The sequence below is a fragment of the Carica papaya genome, chromosome 5 (assembly GCF_054855325.1).
Source record: "Carica papaya isolate Zhongbai chromosome 5, ASM5485532v1, whole genome shotgun sequence".
NCBI classification, from domain to species: Eukaryota; Viridiplantae; Streptophyta; class Magnoliopsida; order Brassicales; family Caricaceae; genus Carica; species Carica papaya.
This window is the reverse complement of record NC_142313.1, coordinates 15,649,734-15,670,738: the sequence shown is the minus strand read 5'-3', so window position 1 is coordinate 15,670,738 and position 21,005 is coordinate 15,649,734. Positions and strand designations below refer to the sequence as shown.

The 21,005-nt window shown below is 38.2% G+C and overlaps 1 protein-coding gene and 1 pseudogene across 4 annotated transcripts; both read left to right on the top strand.

The window, feature by feature from the left end:
- The first annotated feature begins 18,022 nt into the window (after positions 1-18,022).
- Positions 18,023-20,219, top strand: LOC110816224 (protein farnesyltransferase/geranylgeranyltransferase type-1 subunit alpha-like). Of its 4 annotated transcripts, none has more exons than XR_015819162.1 (3): positions 18,035-19,107; positions 19,387-19,496; positions 19,888-20,219. XR_015819162.1 is itself a non-coding variant. In XM_088220124.1 (3 exons), the coding sequence occupies exons 1-3, from the start codon at positions 18,268-18,270 to the stop codon at positions 19,970-19,972; spliced, it is 249 nt and encodes an 82-aa protein (XP_088076250.1). In that variant the 5' UTR covers positions 18,041-18,267; the 3' UTR covers positions 19,973-20,219. The 4 variants fall into 4 exon arrangements, 2 of the variants coding, with proteins under 2 accessions (XP_088076250.1, XP_021900029.1); XM_088220124.1 differs by having other exon boundaries at positions 18,041-18,335; positions 19,401-19,496; XM_022044337.2 differs by having other exon boundaries at positions 18,041-18,335.
- Positions 20,220-20,603: 384 nt separating this feature from the next.
- Positions 20,604-20,982, top strand: LOC148253782 (protein farnesyltransferase/geranylgeranyltransferase type-1 subunit alpha pseudogene; annotated as a pseudogene).
- Positions 20,983-21,005: the final 23 nt, after the last annotated feature.

Sequence of the window (21,005 nt, the reverse complement as noted above, 5' to 3'; positions counted from 1 at the left end):
CATCATGGGAGGAACTGGGTCCCGTGGAAAAGGGACTGGATTGTGTTGGGGATGGACTGGATGATCCTGTGGTGGCACTAGATGATATGGTAGAGGCACCAGATTGTACTGTAGTGGTGTCGGGTGATGCGATTGGGGAATCGGGCTATACTGTGGTGGTGTCGGGTGGTACTGTGGTTGGAGCACCGGATCACACTGTGGTGGTGCCAGATAGTACTGTGGAGGAGTAAGGTCGCACTGGGGTGGCTCAGAATCCTCCCACTGCAGGGGTGGCTCAGAATCCTCCCACTGTAGGGGTGGCTCAACCTGTGGTAGCGGGGGAGGATCAGGTAGCTCCTTTCTTTCCTCCTAGACCTGTTGGGCAATGATGAGTCTCTCCAACATTTCAAATAATCGGTTAACATCATCTCAAAGCGAACCCTCTCGGGCTGCTCGGTTTAGTGGGGGTCTTCCTTTCCTCATCTATCTATACCTGCATTTCACAAGGAATGGTTGAGTGATAATTCATTCTTTGGTATTTCTTAGGGTTTTGTGTAAAGAATGGTTCTGAGGAACGCAGTTTTGATACCAACTATAACAACCCAGAACTTGAAATGAAATAAATTATAAATTAAATACGGAAGTGAAATAATAGCGTTAGAGTTTACATTCCTTATACAATAATTCAGAATACCCAATAAGAATACGAGAATGACCTTTCTAAAAGAACAACAAAAAATCAAAGAAATAAATAAAAAGTAAACAACTAGGCATCCTATTCGCAGCCCTCTTGTGGATCGGGATCTGGATCTTGGTCATCTTGATCTAAAATAGTTAATAAAAGAGTGAGTTATACCAATCTAGTAAGAATGTTACACTACTCACCGATACAGAAATAAAGGTTGGCAAAAAATCATGAAAACAACTAATAGAGCTCTTAATTTAAGTAAATTCATTTATCATAAATAAAATTATTCATTATATACTTACCGTACTGAGATTTCGAAAACCAACCTATAGAGGCAATAACACAAACAACATCATAATCTCATATTCAATTAATCAAAACAACAAATTTCTCTTTTTACCTACCTACTAGTATCCATGGAAGTCTATAGGGATATCTCCACTACGCGTGAACTCTTATTCAACATTGTCAATTAACTGACCGTCTCCACACCCCGTCCGGTATGAGTGCCAAAAATACCATTCCTTAATACCCTATCTGGTATGAGGGTGAAACGAGCCATCCCCATACCCCGTTCGGTATGAGCGCCAAAATACCAATCCTCAATACCCCGTATGGTATGAAGCAACGTTCACGGTAGGGTTCCTTATGTATTCACTCCATCCACTATTTTTCAATATATCCAGTAAGGCTACCATTCATTCATTCACTTAATCAAATAATTTTTCATTTATATTTAATTTCCAGGTTCATAATTTAACTGCAAATCACACAAAACAAACAATACATGCATAAAGGAAGCACAATTGAATCAGTGTACCAACTCCAGTGTAATATTATGCATTTGAAACAGTAAAATCAATTAAACAGGATCAACAGTAAATAATAATCGGTTCCGGCTCTATTAGTTACATGTGATTAATTATCGAGATTTTTAAAATTGTACAAAATACTACATTATTTATAATTAAATTTTAATTCCATAACAAGAAATAGGTTGAAGGATTCTTACCTGAATCGGTGTCCAAACGCTAAACTTTCAACTGCACTTACTGGCGATCCCTGAGTTCCCTGAATTTTTATTTGGAGATTAAAATACACTTCAAGTATCTAGAAATACCCCAAAAAATTCAAAACTGGTGTTAAAACTCTCTTCCGGCCAATTTTAAAATTCTGGCACGCCGTGCTCCGGCGATGGCACCACCATGCTCCGGCGATGGCACCACCGTCCACAATGGCAGTTTGCCTCGAACTGGCCATTTTTGGCCAGTTTTATATTCATCCCTGTGAGAAAATATGTTAAGGAGCCTCGGTTGGCCGAAAAAAGTCGAAAAACAGAAGCTTACCGACTGCGGAATTTTTCGGCGCGGTGGTTTTACCGGCTCACCTTCGCAGTTGGGCATTTTTCTTCAGTCAATTTGTGAAAAACAGAATGGTGAATGCAATGGTAAAAAAATCGCACGAAATGGGAATCGGGAAGGCCTCATCGAAGGCGATTTTTGATTTTTCTCGCCGTGCCACTATTGGGCTTTACCTGCAGTTTCTGACTCATCTGTCGGTCTTTTTACTCCAATTTGGCCGTGGGGGTGTTCAAAATTGAATTTTAAGTGAATAAAAAAATTTCTTTCTCTTTACACAGTCGGAGGTGGCTCCGGCATGGCGGCAGACGGCGGTTGGCTCCCTCTCCCGGCGACTAGTTCTTCTTCTCTAGCGAGGGGCTGGCGCCCAGGGTTAGGGTTCGATGTAAAGTGAGGTATTTATATTTATCTCCCTTTAATCTGGACTGTCTATCACGTTTAAATATAAAATGAATCTGCACCGTACGGTTGCGCCTAATGAGGAAACGGATTCGGACCGTCCACGCGCGTGGGAAAAATCCTGACCGACCGATCGCAACACGCGGATTGCCAGCGTGGCCTCCTGCGTAGCACCGGGTCAACGTGGCTTGCCATATGGCGCACTCCGGTTCATCGGGGCTGCTGACTGGGCAGTCCTATGTGGCACATTTTTTTCAAATGCGTTTTGACTCCCAATTCCTGATTTTTCTTTTAAAAACACCCATATAACCCAAATTTTCACCACTTTTTTTCAAAATTATTTTCAATTTCATCCTCTACCTATTTTTTCTAATTTTTCACATTAAATAAAATTCATAAATTAATAAAATTATATTTTATATGTTAACTAAATTAATATTAAAAATAAAACCATTAAATATTCAAAATTCAAACATAAAGTTAAAAATAATATTTAAATAAATATTTTAATCACAATTATATTACATATACACATATATCTATATATAATAAAATGATTGAAAATACAAATAAGTCAGATGGGTGCCAAACGAATGTAGGCATTATTTATATCCACCTCAATAACAATCTCAAACCCCATTTGGAATCCTGATCGTATCCTATTATACAATAACAAATAATTTATAAAAATATTTTGTATAGTAAATATTTAAAAATTTAAAAGTATATTCATTAACAATCTCAAACCCCATTCGGAATCTTGATCGCATCCGATTATATAATAACAAATAATTTATAAAAATATTTTGTATAGTAAATATTTAAAATATTCAAAATTCATGAGACATATCTAAATTTTAAAATAAATATTTATTATAAAAAATAAATAATTTTAATTACTGCCTAAATTAAAGTAAGATGAAATAGAATAGTCTCTTAACAAATCTCTAACTGTTCGGGAATGAGGTCCTAAATGTCTTTACCGAAAAGGATAATGAATTGGATGAATTACACTAACTCAATAACGACATGAAAATCAAACAATCTTTGTCTTATTTATTTATGATGTCTCACATCAATCATAACTGTAATGACCTGAAACTTAAAAAGAAAATAAAGTCATGAATTAAATGCGGAAGGGAAACAATAAAGTTTAGGGTTTACATTCCTTATACAATAATTTGGAATATCCAATAGGGATACAAGAATGACCATTCTAAAGGAAATTATAAAAATTAAGGAAATAAACAAAAAACTAATAACTAAGCATTCTAGGACGACCTTCACTAACTTTTAAAGGGAGTTCGGGTAGTGAACTATTCACAACCCTCTGGTTGATCGGGATCTGGGTCTTGGTCCTCTTGATCTGAAATAATTAATGAAATGGTGAGCTACACTATCCTAATAAGAATATCACACTACTCACCCATATAAAAATTGAAGGTTGATAAAAATCATAAAAATAATCAATGAAGGTCTTGATTTAAGTAAATTTATTTATCATAAAGAAAATTATTTATTACATATATTTACCGTTGCGAGATTTTCAAAATCGACCTATAAAGGCAATAACCCAAATAACATTTCAATCTCATATTCAACTGGGTAAGAATAATAATTTTCTATTTTTATTTGTCTACTGGTACGTAACACCCCAACCCTTTCTTTTTATTTTATTTTTTATTATTGTAATTATTATTGGAATATAATTATTATTTATGTAATAATATATTGAATTTAATTTAGTTTAATTTATTTTAATGGAAATAATAATAATAATAATAATAAAAAGGGGTAAAAATTATTTAGGGATTTAATTGAAAACGATTTTGGAAAAAATGGGTGAAAATTTAAGGTCTATGGGTATTTTTGAAAGAAAAATTAAAAATCGGGGGTCAAAACGTAATTTAAAAAAATTACGCCACGTCAGTTGCCCGGTTAGCAGCTCCAGCCAACTAGGACGCGCCGTGTGGCAGAGACACTGAGACAGGAGGCCACACGGAAATGAGCCACGTGGGCGATCCGCGTGCGCGCGATCGAACGGTTGAGATCCGTCCTCGCGTGCACGGGCAACCCAGATCAAAAACGCGCACGGACGGCCTAGATTGCACGCACACAAACGACCCAAATTGAATCGCGCATGGACGACTCAGATTGCATCGCGATGAACGGTCCAGATTCATTTCCTATTTAATCGTGATCGGACGGTCCAGATTGAATCGCGATAGACGGCTAAGATTAAAAGCGGATGGTTATAAATAATCTCATTTGCACCCAAATCCTAACCCTAGCTGCCAGAGCCCCTCGCCGGAGAAGACAGCCCAGCCGCCGGGGAGCCGACACCGCCACCCGCCGTTGCATTGGAGCAATTTCTGGCTGTCAAACTAGGTAAAAATTATCCCCTTGGCTCAGAATTTGATTCTAAACCCACCTATGGCCAAATCGGAGCAAAAACACTGGCCAATTGACCGAAAAAAGATTCTGAAGCCTAGCAGCGCCGCCGCGGGTTGTCTCGATTTTTGCCTCTGATGAGGCCCTTCCCGATTCTCGTTCGATGTAATTTTTTCACCATTGTGACCACCGTTCTCTCCTCTATAGGTTGACCGGAGCAAAATACCAAACCGTGACGTGAGTCGGAGGAGTCGCCGCACCGGAGAGCCCCACTGCCAGTAAGTTTCGATTTTCTGTATTTTTTCGGCCCACCGAGGGCCCTAACGGTGTTTTCTCACAGGAACCAATGCAATTTTGGCTGAAGTCGGCCGAGAACGGCCGGAAACAACCAACCCGAGGCGGATCGCCGCCGGAGCATGGCGGAGCCGCCGTGCCGGAATTTTGAAATTGGCCAAGTAGGTCATGGGTCTGATTTTTGAGTTATTTGGGACATGTGTAGGTATCGTAAGCGCGTTTCAGTTCCTGGAGAAAAATTCAGGGAATCTAGGGACTGCCCGTAGGCGCAGTGAAAATCTAGTTTTGGATGTCAAATCAGGTAAGGACCCCTCACCGTATTTCCTATCATAGAATTGAAGTCTTAATAAATAATAATACTGTATTTTGTACAAATTAAATAGATATGCATAATTAATTACGGTTGCTAATGGAGCCCAAACCAAACATATTTCTCTGTCAATTCCTGTTTGATTTATTTTACAGTTTAAATGCATTATGTTATCTGGTTTATTTATTCTATGGTTTTGAATGCATGAATCACTTTTTACTTCACTACTGTTTGATTTTGTGAATCTAAGATGTGCTTGCCTTGTTAGATGCACGTTGCTTATTTCAGTATTCATGTTTGAATGGGTAGACTAAAGAAAAAAAATAGGAAAGGGGTGTGAATTGATAAATGGGTAAGATGACAGCCTCACTAGATATCCTGAAAAATGGTGGACAGACCGGGTCCATAGGGAACCCTACCGGGAATGTTGTCTCATACCGGACGGGATATGGAGACATTAAATATTTTGGCACTGATACCGGATGAGGTATTGAGATTTATTATTTGGCGCCCATACCAGACGGGGTATGGGGACGGCCTTAGAAATTAAGTTTGTTAAGGGAATGGTTCACATGTAGCGGGGACCCCTATGGATCCCCATGGATACTAATAGGCTGATGAAAAGGGGGCAACTGTTGTTTGATGATTGAATTATAAAAGTATGACATGTGCTATGTTACAGATTATATATAAATTCATGATATCTATTATGTTATTATTTCCATGGGTCGTTTTTATAAATCTCACTGAAGTAAGTAGACGATAAATGGTTTGATTATTGATAAATGAATTTGTTTAAAATTTGTGCTCCATTGGTTGTTTTTGCTTTTCTACTAACCTTTACTTTTGTGACAGTGATATAATATGACGTCCTTACTGGGGTAGTATAGCTCATTCCTTACTTAACCATTTCAGATTAGGAGGACTTGGTTCCTGAGCCCGATCCACAAGAAGACGGTGAGTAGATGCTTAGATGTCTTATAGTTTTCTTTATAGTCTTTCATTTATAGTATTTCCTTTAGAGGACTTATTCTTTAATATTGTTTAGTACGTTTAAGTTATTGTGTAAGGAATATTAATTAGAACATTTTATTTCGCTTCCGCACTCAAATTTTTTTTATATACATTTTTTTTAATTTCTAAGGCCGTTACAGTTGGTATCAGAGTCGTGTTCCTCGGACTCGTCCTTTACACAATGAGAAACACCAAACCAATAAATTATTACTCAACCCTTTCTTGTGAAATGGAAGTACGGAGAGATGAGAAGAGGAAGACCCCCCACTAAACTGAGCAGCCCGGGTTGGTTCGCTTCGGGAAGATGTTGACAAGATATTTGAGACGCTGGAGAGACTCATTGCTGCCCAGCAGGGCCGAGAGGAGAGAGGGGAGCTACCTGACCCTCCCCCGCTGCCACAGGTTGAGCCACCACTGCAGCGAGAGGATCCCGAGCAACTCCGGTACGAGCCTGCTCCTCCACAGTACCACCCTGTGCCACCGCCGCAGTATAATCTGGTGCCCCAGCCACAGTACTACCTGGCATCGCCACCGTATAATCCGGTGCCCCCACCATATCAGCAAGTACCACCACAGGGTCCCCTAGTCTATCCTCAGCCTGGCCCAGTCCCTCTTCTACGGGACCCAGCTCCTTCCATGATTGACCCAGGTTACGGAGAGAGGTACAGGAGACTGAACCATCCACTTTTGCAGAGAAATCCTCCTTTGAAGATGCCTAGTATTGATTGGCGGAGACGGAGAAGGCCTTCGAAACCCTAGGAGTGACTCCCGAGTAGAGGGTCACCCTTGCTACTTACATACGGGTGGGAGAAGCAGACCACTGGTGGAAACTCAAGCAGACCACCCTGCCTATTCTAGTCACTTGGGAACAGTTCTTAGCAGCCTTCCATGCTGAGTACCTCCCAGAGCACATCCGACATCTTAAGGAGATGGAGTTTGTCCAGTTGGTCCAGGAGAACATGACGGTGTCAGAATATGCCCGTAAGTTCCTAGAGTTGGGCCGATACTCCCCTAAAACATTGATGGATGAGGGTAGGAAGGCTAGAAGGTTCCAGTGGTTCCTCCGCCCAGAGATCAAGTAGCACCTATTTGTACTGGAACTCAAGACATTCTCAGCCGTTCTGGCCAGGGCACAGTTAGTGGAGAGGAGCCTCCACACCCTTCCTCAGTTAGTAGGGAACCATAGACCCTCAGCTCCACTCCGCAAACCAGCACCTACTGCACCTGTCCAACAGAACAAGAGGGCTAGACCGGTGATCCAAGCTCCCCCTTAGGCTTCAGTGGCAGGACGTGGTAAGATCTGTTAGCATTGTGGCAGGGATCACGGGGACCGACCATGCTACTGCCTCAACAACACCTGTCACATATGTTGTAGTGCCCAACACTATGCGAGAGAGTGCCCAAGGAACCAGAATAAGGGAAGACCTCCTATCTAGTGCAGGGTTTACAACCTCACCTAGCAGGATGCCGATGCCGACTCAGACGTGGTACAGGGTATGTACACTATCTGTAACCATCTTGCTCATGTTTTATTTGATACTAGTGCATCGCATTCATTTGTTTCACCTGTTTTTGCATCCAAATTTAATGTATTACCTGATAAACTTGATTCAATGTTATTTGTGTCTACTACTGGGAGTGCAACACCATTGGGAGAAGTTGTCTATAGGGCTTGTGCCGTAGAGATAGCAAATAGGAAACTGAGTGTAGACCTAATAGAATTGGGCACGAGGGATTTTGATGTAATTTTAGGGATAGATTGGTTAGCGGCGTATCACGCCACCGTAGTTTGCTTAGCAAGAAAGTTGTATTTAATCCTCCTAACGAGGAGCCATTTACAAATTAATAAAATTATTTAGTATTTCTTCCTTGATGGTAAATTTTCTTATTTGTTGAGTACCTTAACCTTGCTATTTTCTCTAACTAGGCAAACCCAAGAAAGAGAATTGTATTCAAGAGATTCCAGTAGTCCGAGACTTTTTAGATGTGTTTTCGAATGAATTACCCGGACTACTAGTAGACAGGGAAGTCGAGTTCACCATAGATCTACAGCCTGGCACCCAACCTATTTCGGTTGCTCCTTACCACATGAGCCGCGTTGAGATGGAGGAGCTGAGGAAACATATCACTAAATTGCAAAACAGTAGTTTTATCAGACACAGTGTGCCCCCGTGGGGTGCCGGAGTCACTTTTGACAGGAAGGGAGATGGAACGTTGAGGTTATGTATTGATTACAGAGGATTGAACAGGGTCACAATCAAAAACAAGTATCTCCTTCCCAGAATTGATGACCTCTTTGATCAGTTGTAGGGTGCGCAAGTCTTCTTCAAAATAGACTTGCGATCAGATTACCATCAGGTAAAAATAAGAACAGAAGACATCCCCAAGACAGCCTTTCGAACCAGGTACGAACACTATGAGTTCCTAGTCATGCCATTTGGGCTAACCAATGCCCCAGCCATCTTCATGGATCTGATGAACAGGGTCTTTAGAGAGCTCTTAGATCAATTTGTTATCGTATTCATCGATGACATCTTGGTCTATTCAAAAAGTAGAAAAGAACATGTTCACCATCTAGCACAGGTTTTGCAGGTTCTCAGAAGAAAGAAGCTGTATGAAAAGTTGAGTAAGTGTAGATTCTGGCTTGAGGAGACCGCTTTCCTAGGACACATCATATCAAAGGATAGAGTACTAGTGAATCCTGAAAAGGTTGAAGTGGTGCTCGGCTAGGAGAAATTGACATCAGTTAAAGAAATCCGTAGCTTTCTGGGAATGACAGGCTATTACTGCAGGTTTGTTGAAGGATTTTCTAGTCTAGCGGCTCCCCTAACCCGACTCACAAAGAAGAATGACAAGTTTGAGTGGAATGAGAACTGTGAAAGAAGTTTTTCAGAACTAAAGAAGTGGCTGACTACTGCACCTGTGCTGGCCTTACCGAGTGGATTGGGAGGATATACGGTTTACAGTGATGCCTCCTATCTAGGCCTGGGTTGTGTTCTAATGTAGCATGGGAAGGTCATACCTTATGGATCCAAATAGTTAAAGAGTCATGAAAAAAATTATCCCAACCATGACTTGGAGCTTGCCGCAATCATACACGTCTTAAAGACCTAACGCCATTACTTATATGGAGAGACCTTTCAGATCTATACCGATCACAAGAGTTTGAAACACATATTCACTCAGAAGGATCTCAACATGCATCAAAGAAGTTGGATAGAACTTCTTAAAGACTATGATTATGATATCTTGTACTATCTGGGTAAGGGCAACATGGTAGCTGATGCACTCAGCAGAAAAAGTGCAGGTATCTTAGCCCATTCGATGGTATCAGAATGCAGGAAAATTGGGGCTACACAACAGGTTCGACTTCAGGACTTGAGGAAAGCCACATGTTTGGGCCATTTAACCGTTCAGCCTGAGTTAATCCAGAGAATAAGAGAAACTCAGTCAGCTGATCCCGCCCTAGTAGCCCTCAAGAACAATGCAAAACAGGGAATTAGTTCAGAATTCCGAGTCTCTGTCGATGGGTTACTCCGATTTCAGGACAGGTGTGTGTTCCAAATAATAGTGAGTTGAAGAGAGACATCATGATAGAGGCCCATATATCAAAGTTTGCCATGCATCTCGGAAGCACCAAAATGTACCAAAGCATGCGACCCCGGTTTTTGTGGAATGGGATAAAAAGGGACATAGCTGACTTTGTATCTAAATGCTTGGTATGTCAGCAGGTCAAGGCAGAGCATCAGCGCCCAAGCGGGCTACTTCAACCTTTACCAATTGCAGAGTGGAAGTGGGAACACATCACCATAGACTTCGTGACAGGATTACCTAAGGCATGCTCAGGACATGACGCTATCTGAGTAATTGTTGACCGGCTCACCAAGTCTTCTCACTTCTTAGCCATCAGGATGACCGATCCCTTGGATAAGTTGGCAAGAATGTATATCCGAGAAATAGTCAAATTGCATGGAGTCCCAGTGATAGTGGTGTCCGACAGGGACCCTAGGTTCACTTCTCAATTTTGGAGTAGCTTTCAGCAAGCCATAAGAACGAAGTTGTCCCTTAGTACTGCATTCCACCCTCAGACTGATGGACAATCAGAAAGGACAATCCGTACACTTGAGGGTATGCTTTGAGCTTGTGTCCTTAACTCTGGGGGCCATTGGGATGACCATCTGCCCCTGATAGGATTTGCCTACAACAACAGCTACCAAGCGAGCATTGGCATGGCTCCGTATGAGGCGTTATATGGGTGTCCATGCAGATCGCCGATTTGTTGGGAAGAAGTGGGCGATAGAAAATTGTTCGGCCCGGAGCTGGTAGAGGAGACCACATGCAAGATAATTAAGATCAGGAGGAACAGTCAGACAGCTCAGAGCAAGCAGAAGAGTTACGCAGACACCCGGATGAGAGATTTAGCGTTTGAGAAAGGCGACCGGGTGTTCCTTAAGGTCATTCATTTCAAGGAAATTAGTAGGTTCGGCAGGAGGAGAAAACTAAACCCCCGATTTATTGGACCATTCGAAGTCTTAAACAGGATTGGTACCGCCACCTACAGACTAACACTACCTCCAGAGCTTTCCAAGGTCCACAATGTGTTTCATGTGTCCATGCTACGCAAGTACAACCCAAACCACTCTCATGTCTTGGCCCACGAACTCTTCCGACTCTAAGAGGACTTATCCTACGAGGAAGTACCAGTCGGTATTACGGATCGAAAGAGTAGATTACTTCGCAACCGAAAAATATCCTTTGTAAAGGTTGTATGGCAGAACCACACACCAAGGAAAGCTACATGGGAGCTAGAATAAGACTTTAGAGCCTAGTACTCTCAGTTGTTCGATCAAGATTAAGAGGCAAATTTGATAGACCAAATTTCTTTAAGGGGGGGAGAGTTGTAACACCCCAACCCTTTCTTTTTATTTTATTTTTTATTATTGTAATTATTATTGGAATATAATTATTATTTATGTAATATAATATATTGAATTTAATTTATTTTAATGGAAATAATAATAATAATAATAAAAAGGGTTAAAAATTATTTAGGAATTTAATTGAAAACGATTTTGGGAAAAAAATGTAAAAATTTGGGGTCTGGGGGTATTTATGAAAGAAAAATTAAAAATCAGGGGTCAAAACGTAATTTAAAAAATTACGCCACGTCAGCTGCCCAGTCAGCAGCCCTGGCCAATCAGGACGCGCCGCGTGGCAGAGACGCTGATGTGGGAGGGCACGTGGGCGATCCGCGTGCGTGCGATCAAATGGCTGAGATCCGTCCCCGCGCGCACGGACGACCCAGATCAAAAACACGCACGGACAGCCCAGATTGCACGCACACGGACGGCTCAGATTGCATCGCACACGGACGGCTCAGATTGCATCACGATGGACGGTTCAGATTAAAAGTGGATGGCTATAAATAATCTCATCCGCACCCAAACCCTAACCCTAGCCGCCAAAGCCCATCGCCGAAGAAGACAGCCCAGCCGCTGGGGAGCCGACCGCCGCCACTCGCTGCCGCACCAGAGTAATTTTTGGCCGTCAAACGAGGTAAAAATTCTCCCTTTGGCTCATAATTCGATTCTAAACCCACCTATGGCCAAATTGGAGAAAAAACACTGGCCAATTGGCCAAAAAACGCCGCCAAAGCCCAGTGGCGCTGTCGCGGGTTGTCTCAGTTTTTACCTCCGATGAGGCCCTTCCCAATTCCTGTTCGATGTAATTTTTTCACCATTGTGACCATCGTTCCCTCCTCTATAGGTTGACTGGAGCAAAACACCAAACCGCGACACGAGCCAGAGGAGCCGCCGCACCGGAGAGCCCCACCGCCGATAAGTTTCAATTTTCTATGTTTTTACTGCCCACCGAGGGCCCTAGGGGTGTTTTCTCACAGGAACCAATGCAAGTTTGGCTGAATTCGGCCAAAAACAGCCAGAAATAGCCAACCCGAAGCGAATCGCCGCCAGAGCACGGCGGAGCCGCCGTGCCAGAATTCTGAAATTGGCCGAGTAGGCCCTGGGTCTGATTTTTGAGTTATTTGGGACATGTGTAGGTACTGTAAGCGCGTTTCAATTCCCGGAGAAAAATTCAAAGAATCTAGGGACTATCCGTAGGCGCAGTGAAAATCTAGTTTTGGATGTCGAATCAGGTAAGGACCCCTCACCCTATTTCTTATCATGGAATTGAAGTCTGAATAAATGGTAATACTGTATTTTGTACAAATTAAATAGATATGCATAATTAATTACGGTTTCTAATGGAGACCGAACAGAAAATATTTCTCTGTCAATTCCTGTTTGATTTATTTTACAGTTTAAATGCATTATGTTATCTGGTTTATTTATTCTATGGTTTTGAATGCATGAATAACTGTTTACTTCACTACTGTTTGATTTTGTGAATCTAAGATATGCTTGTCTTGTTGGATGCACGTTGCTTGTTTCAGTATTCATGTTTAAATGGGTAACGAAGACTAAGGAAAAAAAAATAGGAAAGAGGCGTGAATTGATAAATGGATAAGATAACAGCCTCACTAGATATCTTGGGAGATGGTGGACGGACCGGGTCCATAGGAAATCCTACCGGGAACGTTGTCTCATACCGGACGGGGTATGGAGACTTTAAATGTTTTGGTGCTCATACCGGACGGGGTATGGGAATGGCCCGCTTCACCCTCATACCGGACGAGGTATTGAGGTTTATTGTTTGGCGCCCATACTGGACGGGGTATGGGGACGGCCCTGGAAATTAAGTTTGTTAAAGAAATGGTTCACATATAGCGGGGACCCCTATGGATCCTCATGGATACTAGTAGGCTGATGAAAAGGGGGCAACTGTTGTTTGATGATTGAAATATAAAAGTATGACATATGTTATGTTACAAATTATATATGAATTCATGATATCTATGATGTTATTGTTTCCATGGGTCGTTTTTATAAATCTCACTAAGGTAAGTGGACGGTAAATGGTTTAATTATTGATAAATGAATTTGTTTAAAATTTGTGCTCCATTGGTTGTTTTTGCTTTTCTACCAACCTTTACTTATGTGATAGTGATATAGTGTGACGTCCTTACTGGGCCAGTGTAGCTCATTCCTTACTTAACCATTTCAGATCAGGAGGACTTGGTTCCCGAGCCCGATCCACAAGAAGACGGCGAATAGATGTTTAGATGTCTTATAGTTTTCTTTATAGTCTTTTATTTATAGTATTTTCTTTAGAGGACTTATTTTTTTGATATTATTTAGTATGTTTAAGTTATTGTGTAAGGGAATCAGAACCTTTTATTTCGCTTCCGCACTCAGATTTTTTTTATATACATTTCCTTTTTAATTTCCGGGGCCGTTACATGGTATCCCTGTGATCAATAGAGATGTTCCACTACGCGTGAACTATTATTCAACATTGTCAACTAACTGGCCATCCTCATACCCCGTCCAATATGAGCGCTAAGAATACTATCCCTCAATATCATGTCCGGTATGAGGGTGAAACGGGTCATCCTCATACTCCGTATGGTATGAGTGTAAAAAATACCAATCCTCGATACCCCGTCCGGTATGAAACAACATTGCAAAATGTTCTTGTGCAGCGGCTCCGCCAGCTCACCATCGCAACTGAGTGTTTTACTTCGGTCAACTATAGAAAATAAAACGGTGAAAACAATGGTGGAAAAATTGCACAAAACAGGAAACTAGAAGGGGCTCATCGGAGGCGGTTTCGAGTTTTGCCCGTGCGGTACCGCTGGACTTTACCCGCAGTTTTTGGCTCATTCGCCGTTTCTTTTGTTCTGATTTGGCCATGAAGGTGTTCAGAATCAAATTTCGAGCAGATAGGTGAATTTTTACCTTTTTTGGCGATTGAAGATGACTCCAACGCGGCGGCGGGCAACAATCGGCTCCCTTCTCCAACATAACAATCTTTAACATTTATAATAATATCAATTAGCATTTGTTGACTTCAATGAATAAAAATTATTTATAATAATATCATTCTTTAAAATTCATCAAATGATAAAAATGTTCTTTATTCATTGAAGTCAACAAATGCTCTTAACTCTACTGTTTTTTGTTTATATCACAAGAAATGAGTAAATTAATTATAAGTAATTAATTATCTACTATCTTAAAAGCATTTATGAGGTTTAATTACAAGAATAAAAATAAGAAATATTGTTTTATTAATAAAAGATGAGAATTTTATTGATTAATATTGCATTTATGAAATATTTGTATATGAAATTACAATATTTACTAATTGTTAGTTCATCTATACTAATTATAAAAAATATTTAGTTTTATAAGCTATTAACTATTAAATAAATTTAATTATTTTTAAATTAGTATAAACTAACTTTGGATTGACAAAAGTTCGGATATACTAAATTCTAGTGAATTTTAATGTGCATTTATCTCACTTTTAAATAGATGTCTTTTAAAATAATATTTTTCCCAAAAAAAAAAAATTATTAAGGAACTTGATATGAAAGAAAGAACCTTAACACGCATAGAGTTTATAAAATATTATTTTTTTTTTTTTTTGCTTTTAATTACTTTTCAAAAAGTTTTAAAGAGTATAAAAATCTTAATGAGAAATATTCTTGTCATTATAAAACTCTAGAAAAAAGTGCAATTCGTACAACATATATTGACACTCCAATTAAATATTATTTATAAGTTAAAATTATGATATAAATAAAAAAGAAAAACTAATTTAAAAAATAGAGAATAATTAAAAAAAATTAAACTAAAACAATTATATAAGTGATTTCTTAAAAAAGGCGAAGGTGTCAATAAAAAAAAAAGCTAGCTAATTAAAAAGTTAGATAATTTCATCGTTATAAGAGTGATTCAATGATATGTATTTTGGTCATTTAATCAATTTAAAAAGATATAGAGCTCTAATATATTATTTTGAACTGTTTAAGAGATATATGGAATTTTTGATTGTAGTTTTTGGTAACACCTTCTATGTGTCTAAGCACTTTGCAAGAAAACAAAAAAAAGTTAAAATATTTATAATATAAATTTAACATATATAAATACAAACATATCCTTATTTACATGACTTTCAAAACTTACATATGCCTTTTGAAAAATATATATACATGATTTTTAAAATTATCTTGAAATAAATTTATTAATTATAAACATATCCTTATTTATAAATCTCCCACTACATATCTTCTCCATAAAAACTATAGTTGCCACCATCGCCCTACCACCTTTTTTCCCATTTGGCTTTTGCAGTGGACATCTCTAGAAAATACTAGCAGTTTTTGTTTTTATTAAGGAAATCAAAAACATATGAATGCTCGATCTATGGGCTTGAGTTTGCAGTCAAACAGATGTTCGAGGTGGACACATGAGGTACCATAGAGGTGAGTTTTCAAGTAGTATTGGGAGTTTACCGCTAGAAACAAAGAGATCAACAATGGTGATTGGGTTAGCGGTATTAACCATGAAGGAGACGAGTAAGAAGAAGAGGGTGTTTAGATTAGACATGAAATTAACACCCTTGGAAAATATTCATGTACAAGAATTTGGTTGTTTGTATATGCTCGAACATAAAGGCCAGAGAGCTAGAGAAAAGGGTCGTGAGAAGAAAGTGGAGGCAAAGGAAGGGAGAGGAAAAAAGTGAGATATTTTAAATTATTTAAATATTTTTAAAATTAAAAAATAAATAATTTTATTAATATTAAGAAAAAAAAATTATATCTTTCCTCGTCATTTTACTATCCATAGTCATTTCTACCAAATACAATAGTTTTTACTTTTAAGATGACAATACTTTACACAGTTATTTTTATCAAATACAATACAACTTCTTAGTTAAAAATATTTTCACTTAAATTTTATTTTAGCAGTATTTTTACCATTCACAATACATGTACAAGTTCGCCAAATGGGCCCATACTCTCTAATAACAACATTGTCAAAAAATTTTATTAATTTTTTTAATGTTTGTTTTATAAGATTTTGAAAAATAAAGTACCACATAGAATAAAGAAAGAAGAAAGAGACATGAAGATATTTAAGAAAAAATCATTTGGGAAGAAATTCATAAAGACCTATCTAACTTTATTTAAGTGGGTCATTCAAATTAAGGCTAAAGTGAAATTTCTCCTTCAAATTTTTTAAATTCAAGAAATATTGGGGATTTCAAGTAAAAAAGATTTAAAATTTATTTTTAAGAAAATAAGAGTTGACATAAAATTTTGTTAAAGTTAATTTTCTAAAATATTTCAACTTTAGTATGATATGACAAAAATTATCACACACATTATCACAATGAAAGGTGTCTAGATAATACAGTGAGAAGAAATTTATCGCGTACATCGTCACATAAAAATATTTACGTAAATATTTTTTGTTATTTTAAAATGACCCATATAATGATTCTCATCACATCAGTTTAGGATTGCAATTTTTTAGAGACCATCATTTCACGTATTGTAAACCTAAAAATGTCCTCTTTTATGTCTAAAAAAAGTCTTGTAACTTCCCGAAATATGTACTAATTTTGTGTCAATTAAATAATTATCATAATACTTGAATTGTATAGTAACAAACTCTACTACTTGGATGCATCTAGGGAATCCTTCTCTACTGTTACTATTAGCCTCATACACAAGATTTGGTTTCAGCATAAAAGACTTGGACATTCGTCATTTTTCATCTTAAAAGTTATGTTTATCTCATTATTTAAGAATTCAGAACATATAATCTTACATCATTTATAATAAATGAAGTTTAGTTTTATATTTATTAATCCACAACAATATTTGAGAACCATCTCATATACCTAATATTTTTAGAATTCGATGGTCCATATCAGTTAGTGACGGCTATACTAGAGTTACTTGATTGTTTTTATGTAAAGCTAAATCTGATATTTGTCTTACCATATCCTAATTATGCAATATAATTTTAGTACATCTATAAAAAAAAATTCCTTAATTTTTTAAAAAATTATGTAACATTTTTATAAATTTGAAAAATTCCTTTTTAATTTATTTTTAAATTGACATCCAACTTTCCAAATAACTTTATGCACGGTAGTAGATTAATCAATTTTCATTGACAAACTGTGAATTTAAAGAATTTTGCTTTAGGAGTGATTATAATTAGAGAAAGTTCAAAGCATGTTTTATCATGGTGCCCAATTTTACCATAATTGTAATAGAATTATGTGATTTTTTTTAATACTAGGACAGTATCCAACTTTCATCTCTATTCATTTTAGGAATAAGAGCAGATTACAATTCTTATGTTAGATTTATTTCCACCTTGGCACGTATATAGTCTATCCAATGACTTGCTTTTTCGGTCACGACTGATTTCCTACCATGTTCCATTTCTCTTGGCGAGTTAATATGCAATATTAAAATCCAACCAGCCAAAGGAGAGAGGTTGCTGGACTTTTAAAATTATCTATTGATTTCAAAATATAAATTAAATAAAGAAATGAAAATTACAAACTTAATTATAACAATTAAAATATAATACAGAAAATCGGGGGGAAAAAAAAAAATGTTTAGGGGCTATTTTTAATCAAAATTTTCATAAAATATATAAATTTAAGAAATAAAAATTACAAAATGTTTTTATTTCTCTACTGCTGCCGCTCGTCGAGCAAAGTCTGTTCAGAGAGTGAGATGGAGATGGAAGCGGGGACGCAAGAGAGAGTGCTACTGAGCCAGAGGGAAGAATGATCGTACGTGATTCCAATCCCCCAAGACGACGGCCCGAATCCGGTTGTGCCGATCGCCGACAAGGAAGATTTCAGATAAACAATGAACTATTTTCGCGCCATTTATCACGCCAATGAGCGATCCCTTCGCGCTCTCCGCCTCTCCGAAGAGGCCATCTATCTCAATGCTGGAAACTACACTGTACGCCTCTATTTATTTCATAAGTATGCACTGCTTTTGTGTTTCTGAACTGTCAAGACTCGAGAGGAAGAAGGGGATTGCTTAGGTTTTCTCTACAAGGTGTTCTTTGTCTACATACACACGCTTCAATATCAAAATTATATTTGAAGAGAAACCTGCTGACTGGCTATCAGTTCCCTAAACCGAGGGCACCAGAGTAGGTGATTAGGGTTTCATTCGTATGGAGGCACAGTAGACTGCGATTCACAATAATTCTTCCTCTATTCCTAGGTTCTCATAGGTGAGAATTCTGTCCAGGCAACCTCCCAAGCAAAGAAAGCTATATACACTATGTGAGACCTTCTCCTAAATCTACTTCGAAGAAAATCTGAAAGCAACTTCAAATTGGCAAGGTTGGGGTAGAAGAATTAACAAAGAATTCATCATTCTTCAAACAACCAGACTGGGTTGTTAGAAACACCGATCAACCTAGCACCAAAATAACATTAGCAGTAATGTCTCTAAGTTATCAATCTCCCAATCATTCAGATTGTAAGAAAGTAACATATTGTAGCAGGGTATGAGATTGTCCCAGCTCAAGAGATCCTTGACTGAAGCATCTATGTCTAGCAAGCTTAAAGAATCTCAAGAATTGAACTCTCAGTTCTTGTAAGATCATGCCAGAAACCATCTCACATTGACTATCCTAAAATGCACCAGATTGACTACCAGATTCTAGTTCCTGCTTAGCCACCTGTAAAGGCTAGTGCCATATCCACCCTTTTCTCTCCAAGTAATACTTCGCAATAATAATCTCCTTACACAAACTGCATTTGCAATATATGTTTAAACCTCTGAAGCCACTTGGCTAAAAGAGAACTGTCAAAAACCTGCAGAGATCTAATTTTATTCTCTTCAGATTTCGTTTCCGTAGTCACAGTCATTTTTAAGTATTATTTTAATGTTTACCTAACTTGTTAGAAACATGTAAATTTCTGACTCTTGGGAAGGTTTTGCTAATCTCTTCTGTATAACCATACCCAACATAAGCCTGATTTTATCTTCTCTGAAGGTGTGGCATTTCAGGCGTGTAGTACTTCAGGCATTTAATGCAGATCTGCATGATGAACTGGATTTTGTTGAGCGAATTGCCAAGAATAATTCCAAAAACTCTCAGTTGTGGTAGGCATATAACTGAAATAATTTTGTTTCAATGAGTTTATCTCAAAGTTAACAAATGCAAACCAAAATTCTTGTAAAAACACATACTTGGGCCATTGATAAAATCAAGGTTTTATGAAGGTTAATTGAACACTTTAATCTACGAAGATAACAATATGCTGCCACCTTGGGGGTGACCCAGAAACCTTACATAAACCAAAACCCAAGAGCATCTTAAAAAATACAGAGATTCAAGCTATTATCAATTACTGTTTTGGGGTTGCAACAAGCTTGGAAATTTGGGTTCTATCTGATTTGCTAATAGACGTCGAATTTGACTCTTAAATTGAACCCTGCACTACCAACTTGATAATGAGGATAAACTCTTCTCTTTTGTTTTTGCCTGTTGTAGGCACCATCGATGCTGGGCTGCTGAGAAATTAGGAGCTGATACCGCGAGTAAAGAACTTGAATTTACGAAGAAAATACTCTCTTGATGCTAAAAACTATCTTGCATGGTCACACAGACAGGCCTTTCTGTAGCCATCAATTGTATTTAATTAAGAAATTGGGAGCTGATGTTTGCGAGTAAAGAACTTGAGTTGACAAAGAAAATACTCTTTTGGTGCTAAAATTGTCATGGTTGGTTGCACTGACATGTTTATTGCCGTTCTCTAGCCAGGAGTGTATTTAATTACATGGTGTGACCTATTGTTTTCTCTTCTGTGATATTACTTAAACTCATTTTTTTCTTTTTCTTCACATTTAAAATTAAGAAATGAAATCCCAAAAAAGAAAATTAAGAAGTGGGTTTTTATGCCTTGGGAGGATGGGAAGATGAACTTCACTATTGTCAGCGGCTCCTCAAAGATGTTTTTAATAATTCTGCACGGAATCAGTTGCTTATTAGTTTTGTAACTGCTGATTTTGGCTGGATGATAAAAATATAATGTCGTAATAACCATGAATCAATTACCATGGATAGGTTATGATAATCAGTTTTTTTGCTTTCCTTTTACATAAAAATTTAGTCCTCTTTGTTTGGAAAGTTAAATTAGGTTTGTAAGTTCGATGCAACAGAGATATTTTGTTATCACTAGATCGCCCTTCCTGTGAGGTCCAGAAGCCATGAGACAGTCTGAAGTACATTGTACAATTGAAGCCATTTTAGCCAACCCTGAGAATGAAAGCCCATGGAGATACCTTAGGGGCCTCTACAAAGGTGATTCAGAGTTGTAGATCAATCATTCGCAAGTTTCTTCAGTTTGTTTGGAGGTTCTTCAGTCCAATACCGATTGTGTGTTTGCTCTGAGCACGCTTTTGGATCTTCTCTGTCATGGTTTCCAACCAAACAGAGTTTACGGATGCTGTAGATGCTTTAAGTATTGATTCTGATCCATTAGACTCCAGCTTGGCAGTTGCGGTTTGTTCTGTTTTGGAGCGGAAGGATCCCCTCATAGCTAGTTATTGGCTGTGTCGGAAGAACAAGATTACTCAAGCTGTCTAAAGCCCTATCAGAGGATGGAACGT

Coding starts and splice junctions, on each gene's coding strand:
- LOC110816224 (XM_022044337.2), top strand. CDS start 18,237: ATGAACTATTTTCGCGCCATTTATCACGCCAATGAGCGATCCCTTCGC. Junction 18,336..19,386: donor TCAATGCTGGAAACTACACT/GTACGCCTCTAT, acceptor TCTTCTCTGAAG/GTGTGGCATTTCAGGCGTGT. Junction 19,497..19,887: donor TCCAAAAACTCTCAGTTGTG/GTAGGCATATAA, acceptor TGCCTGTTGTAG/GCACCATCGATGCTGGGCTG.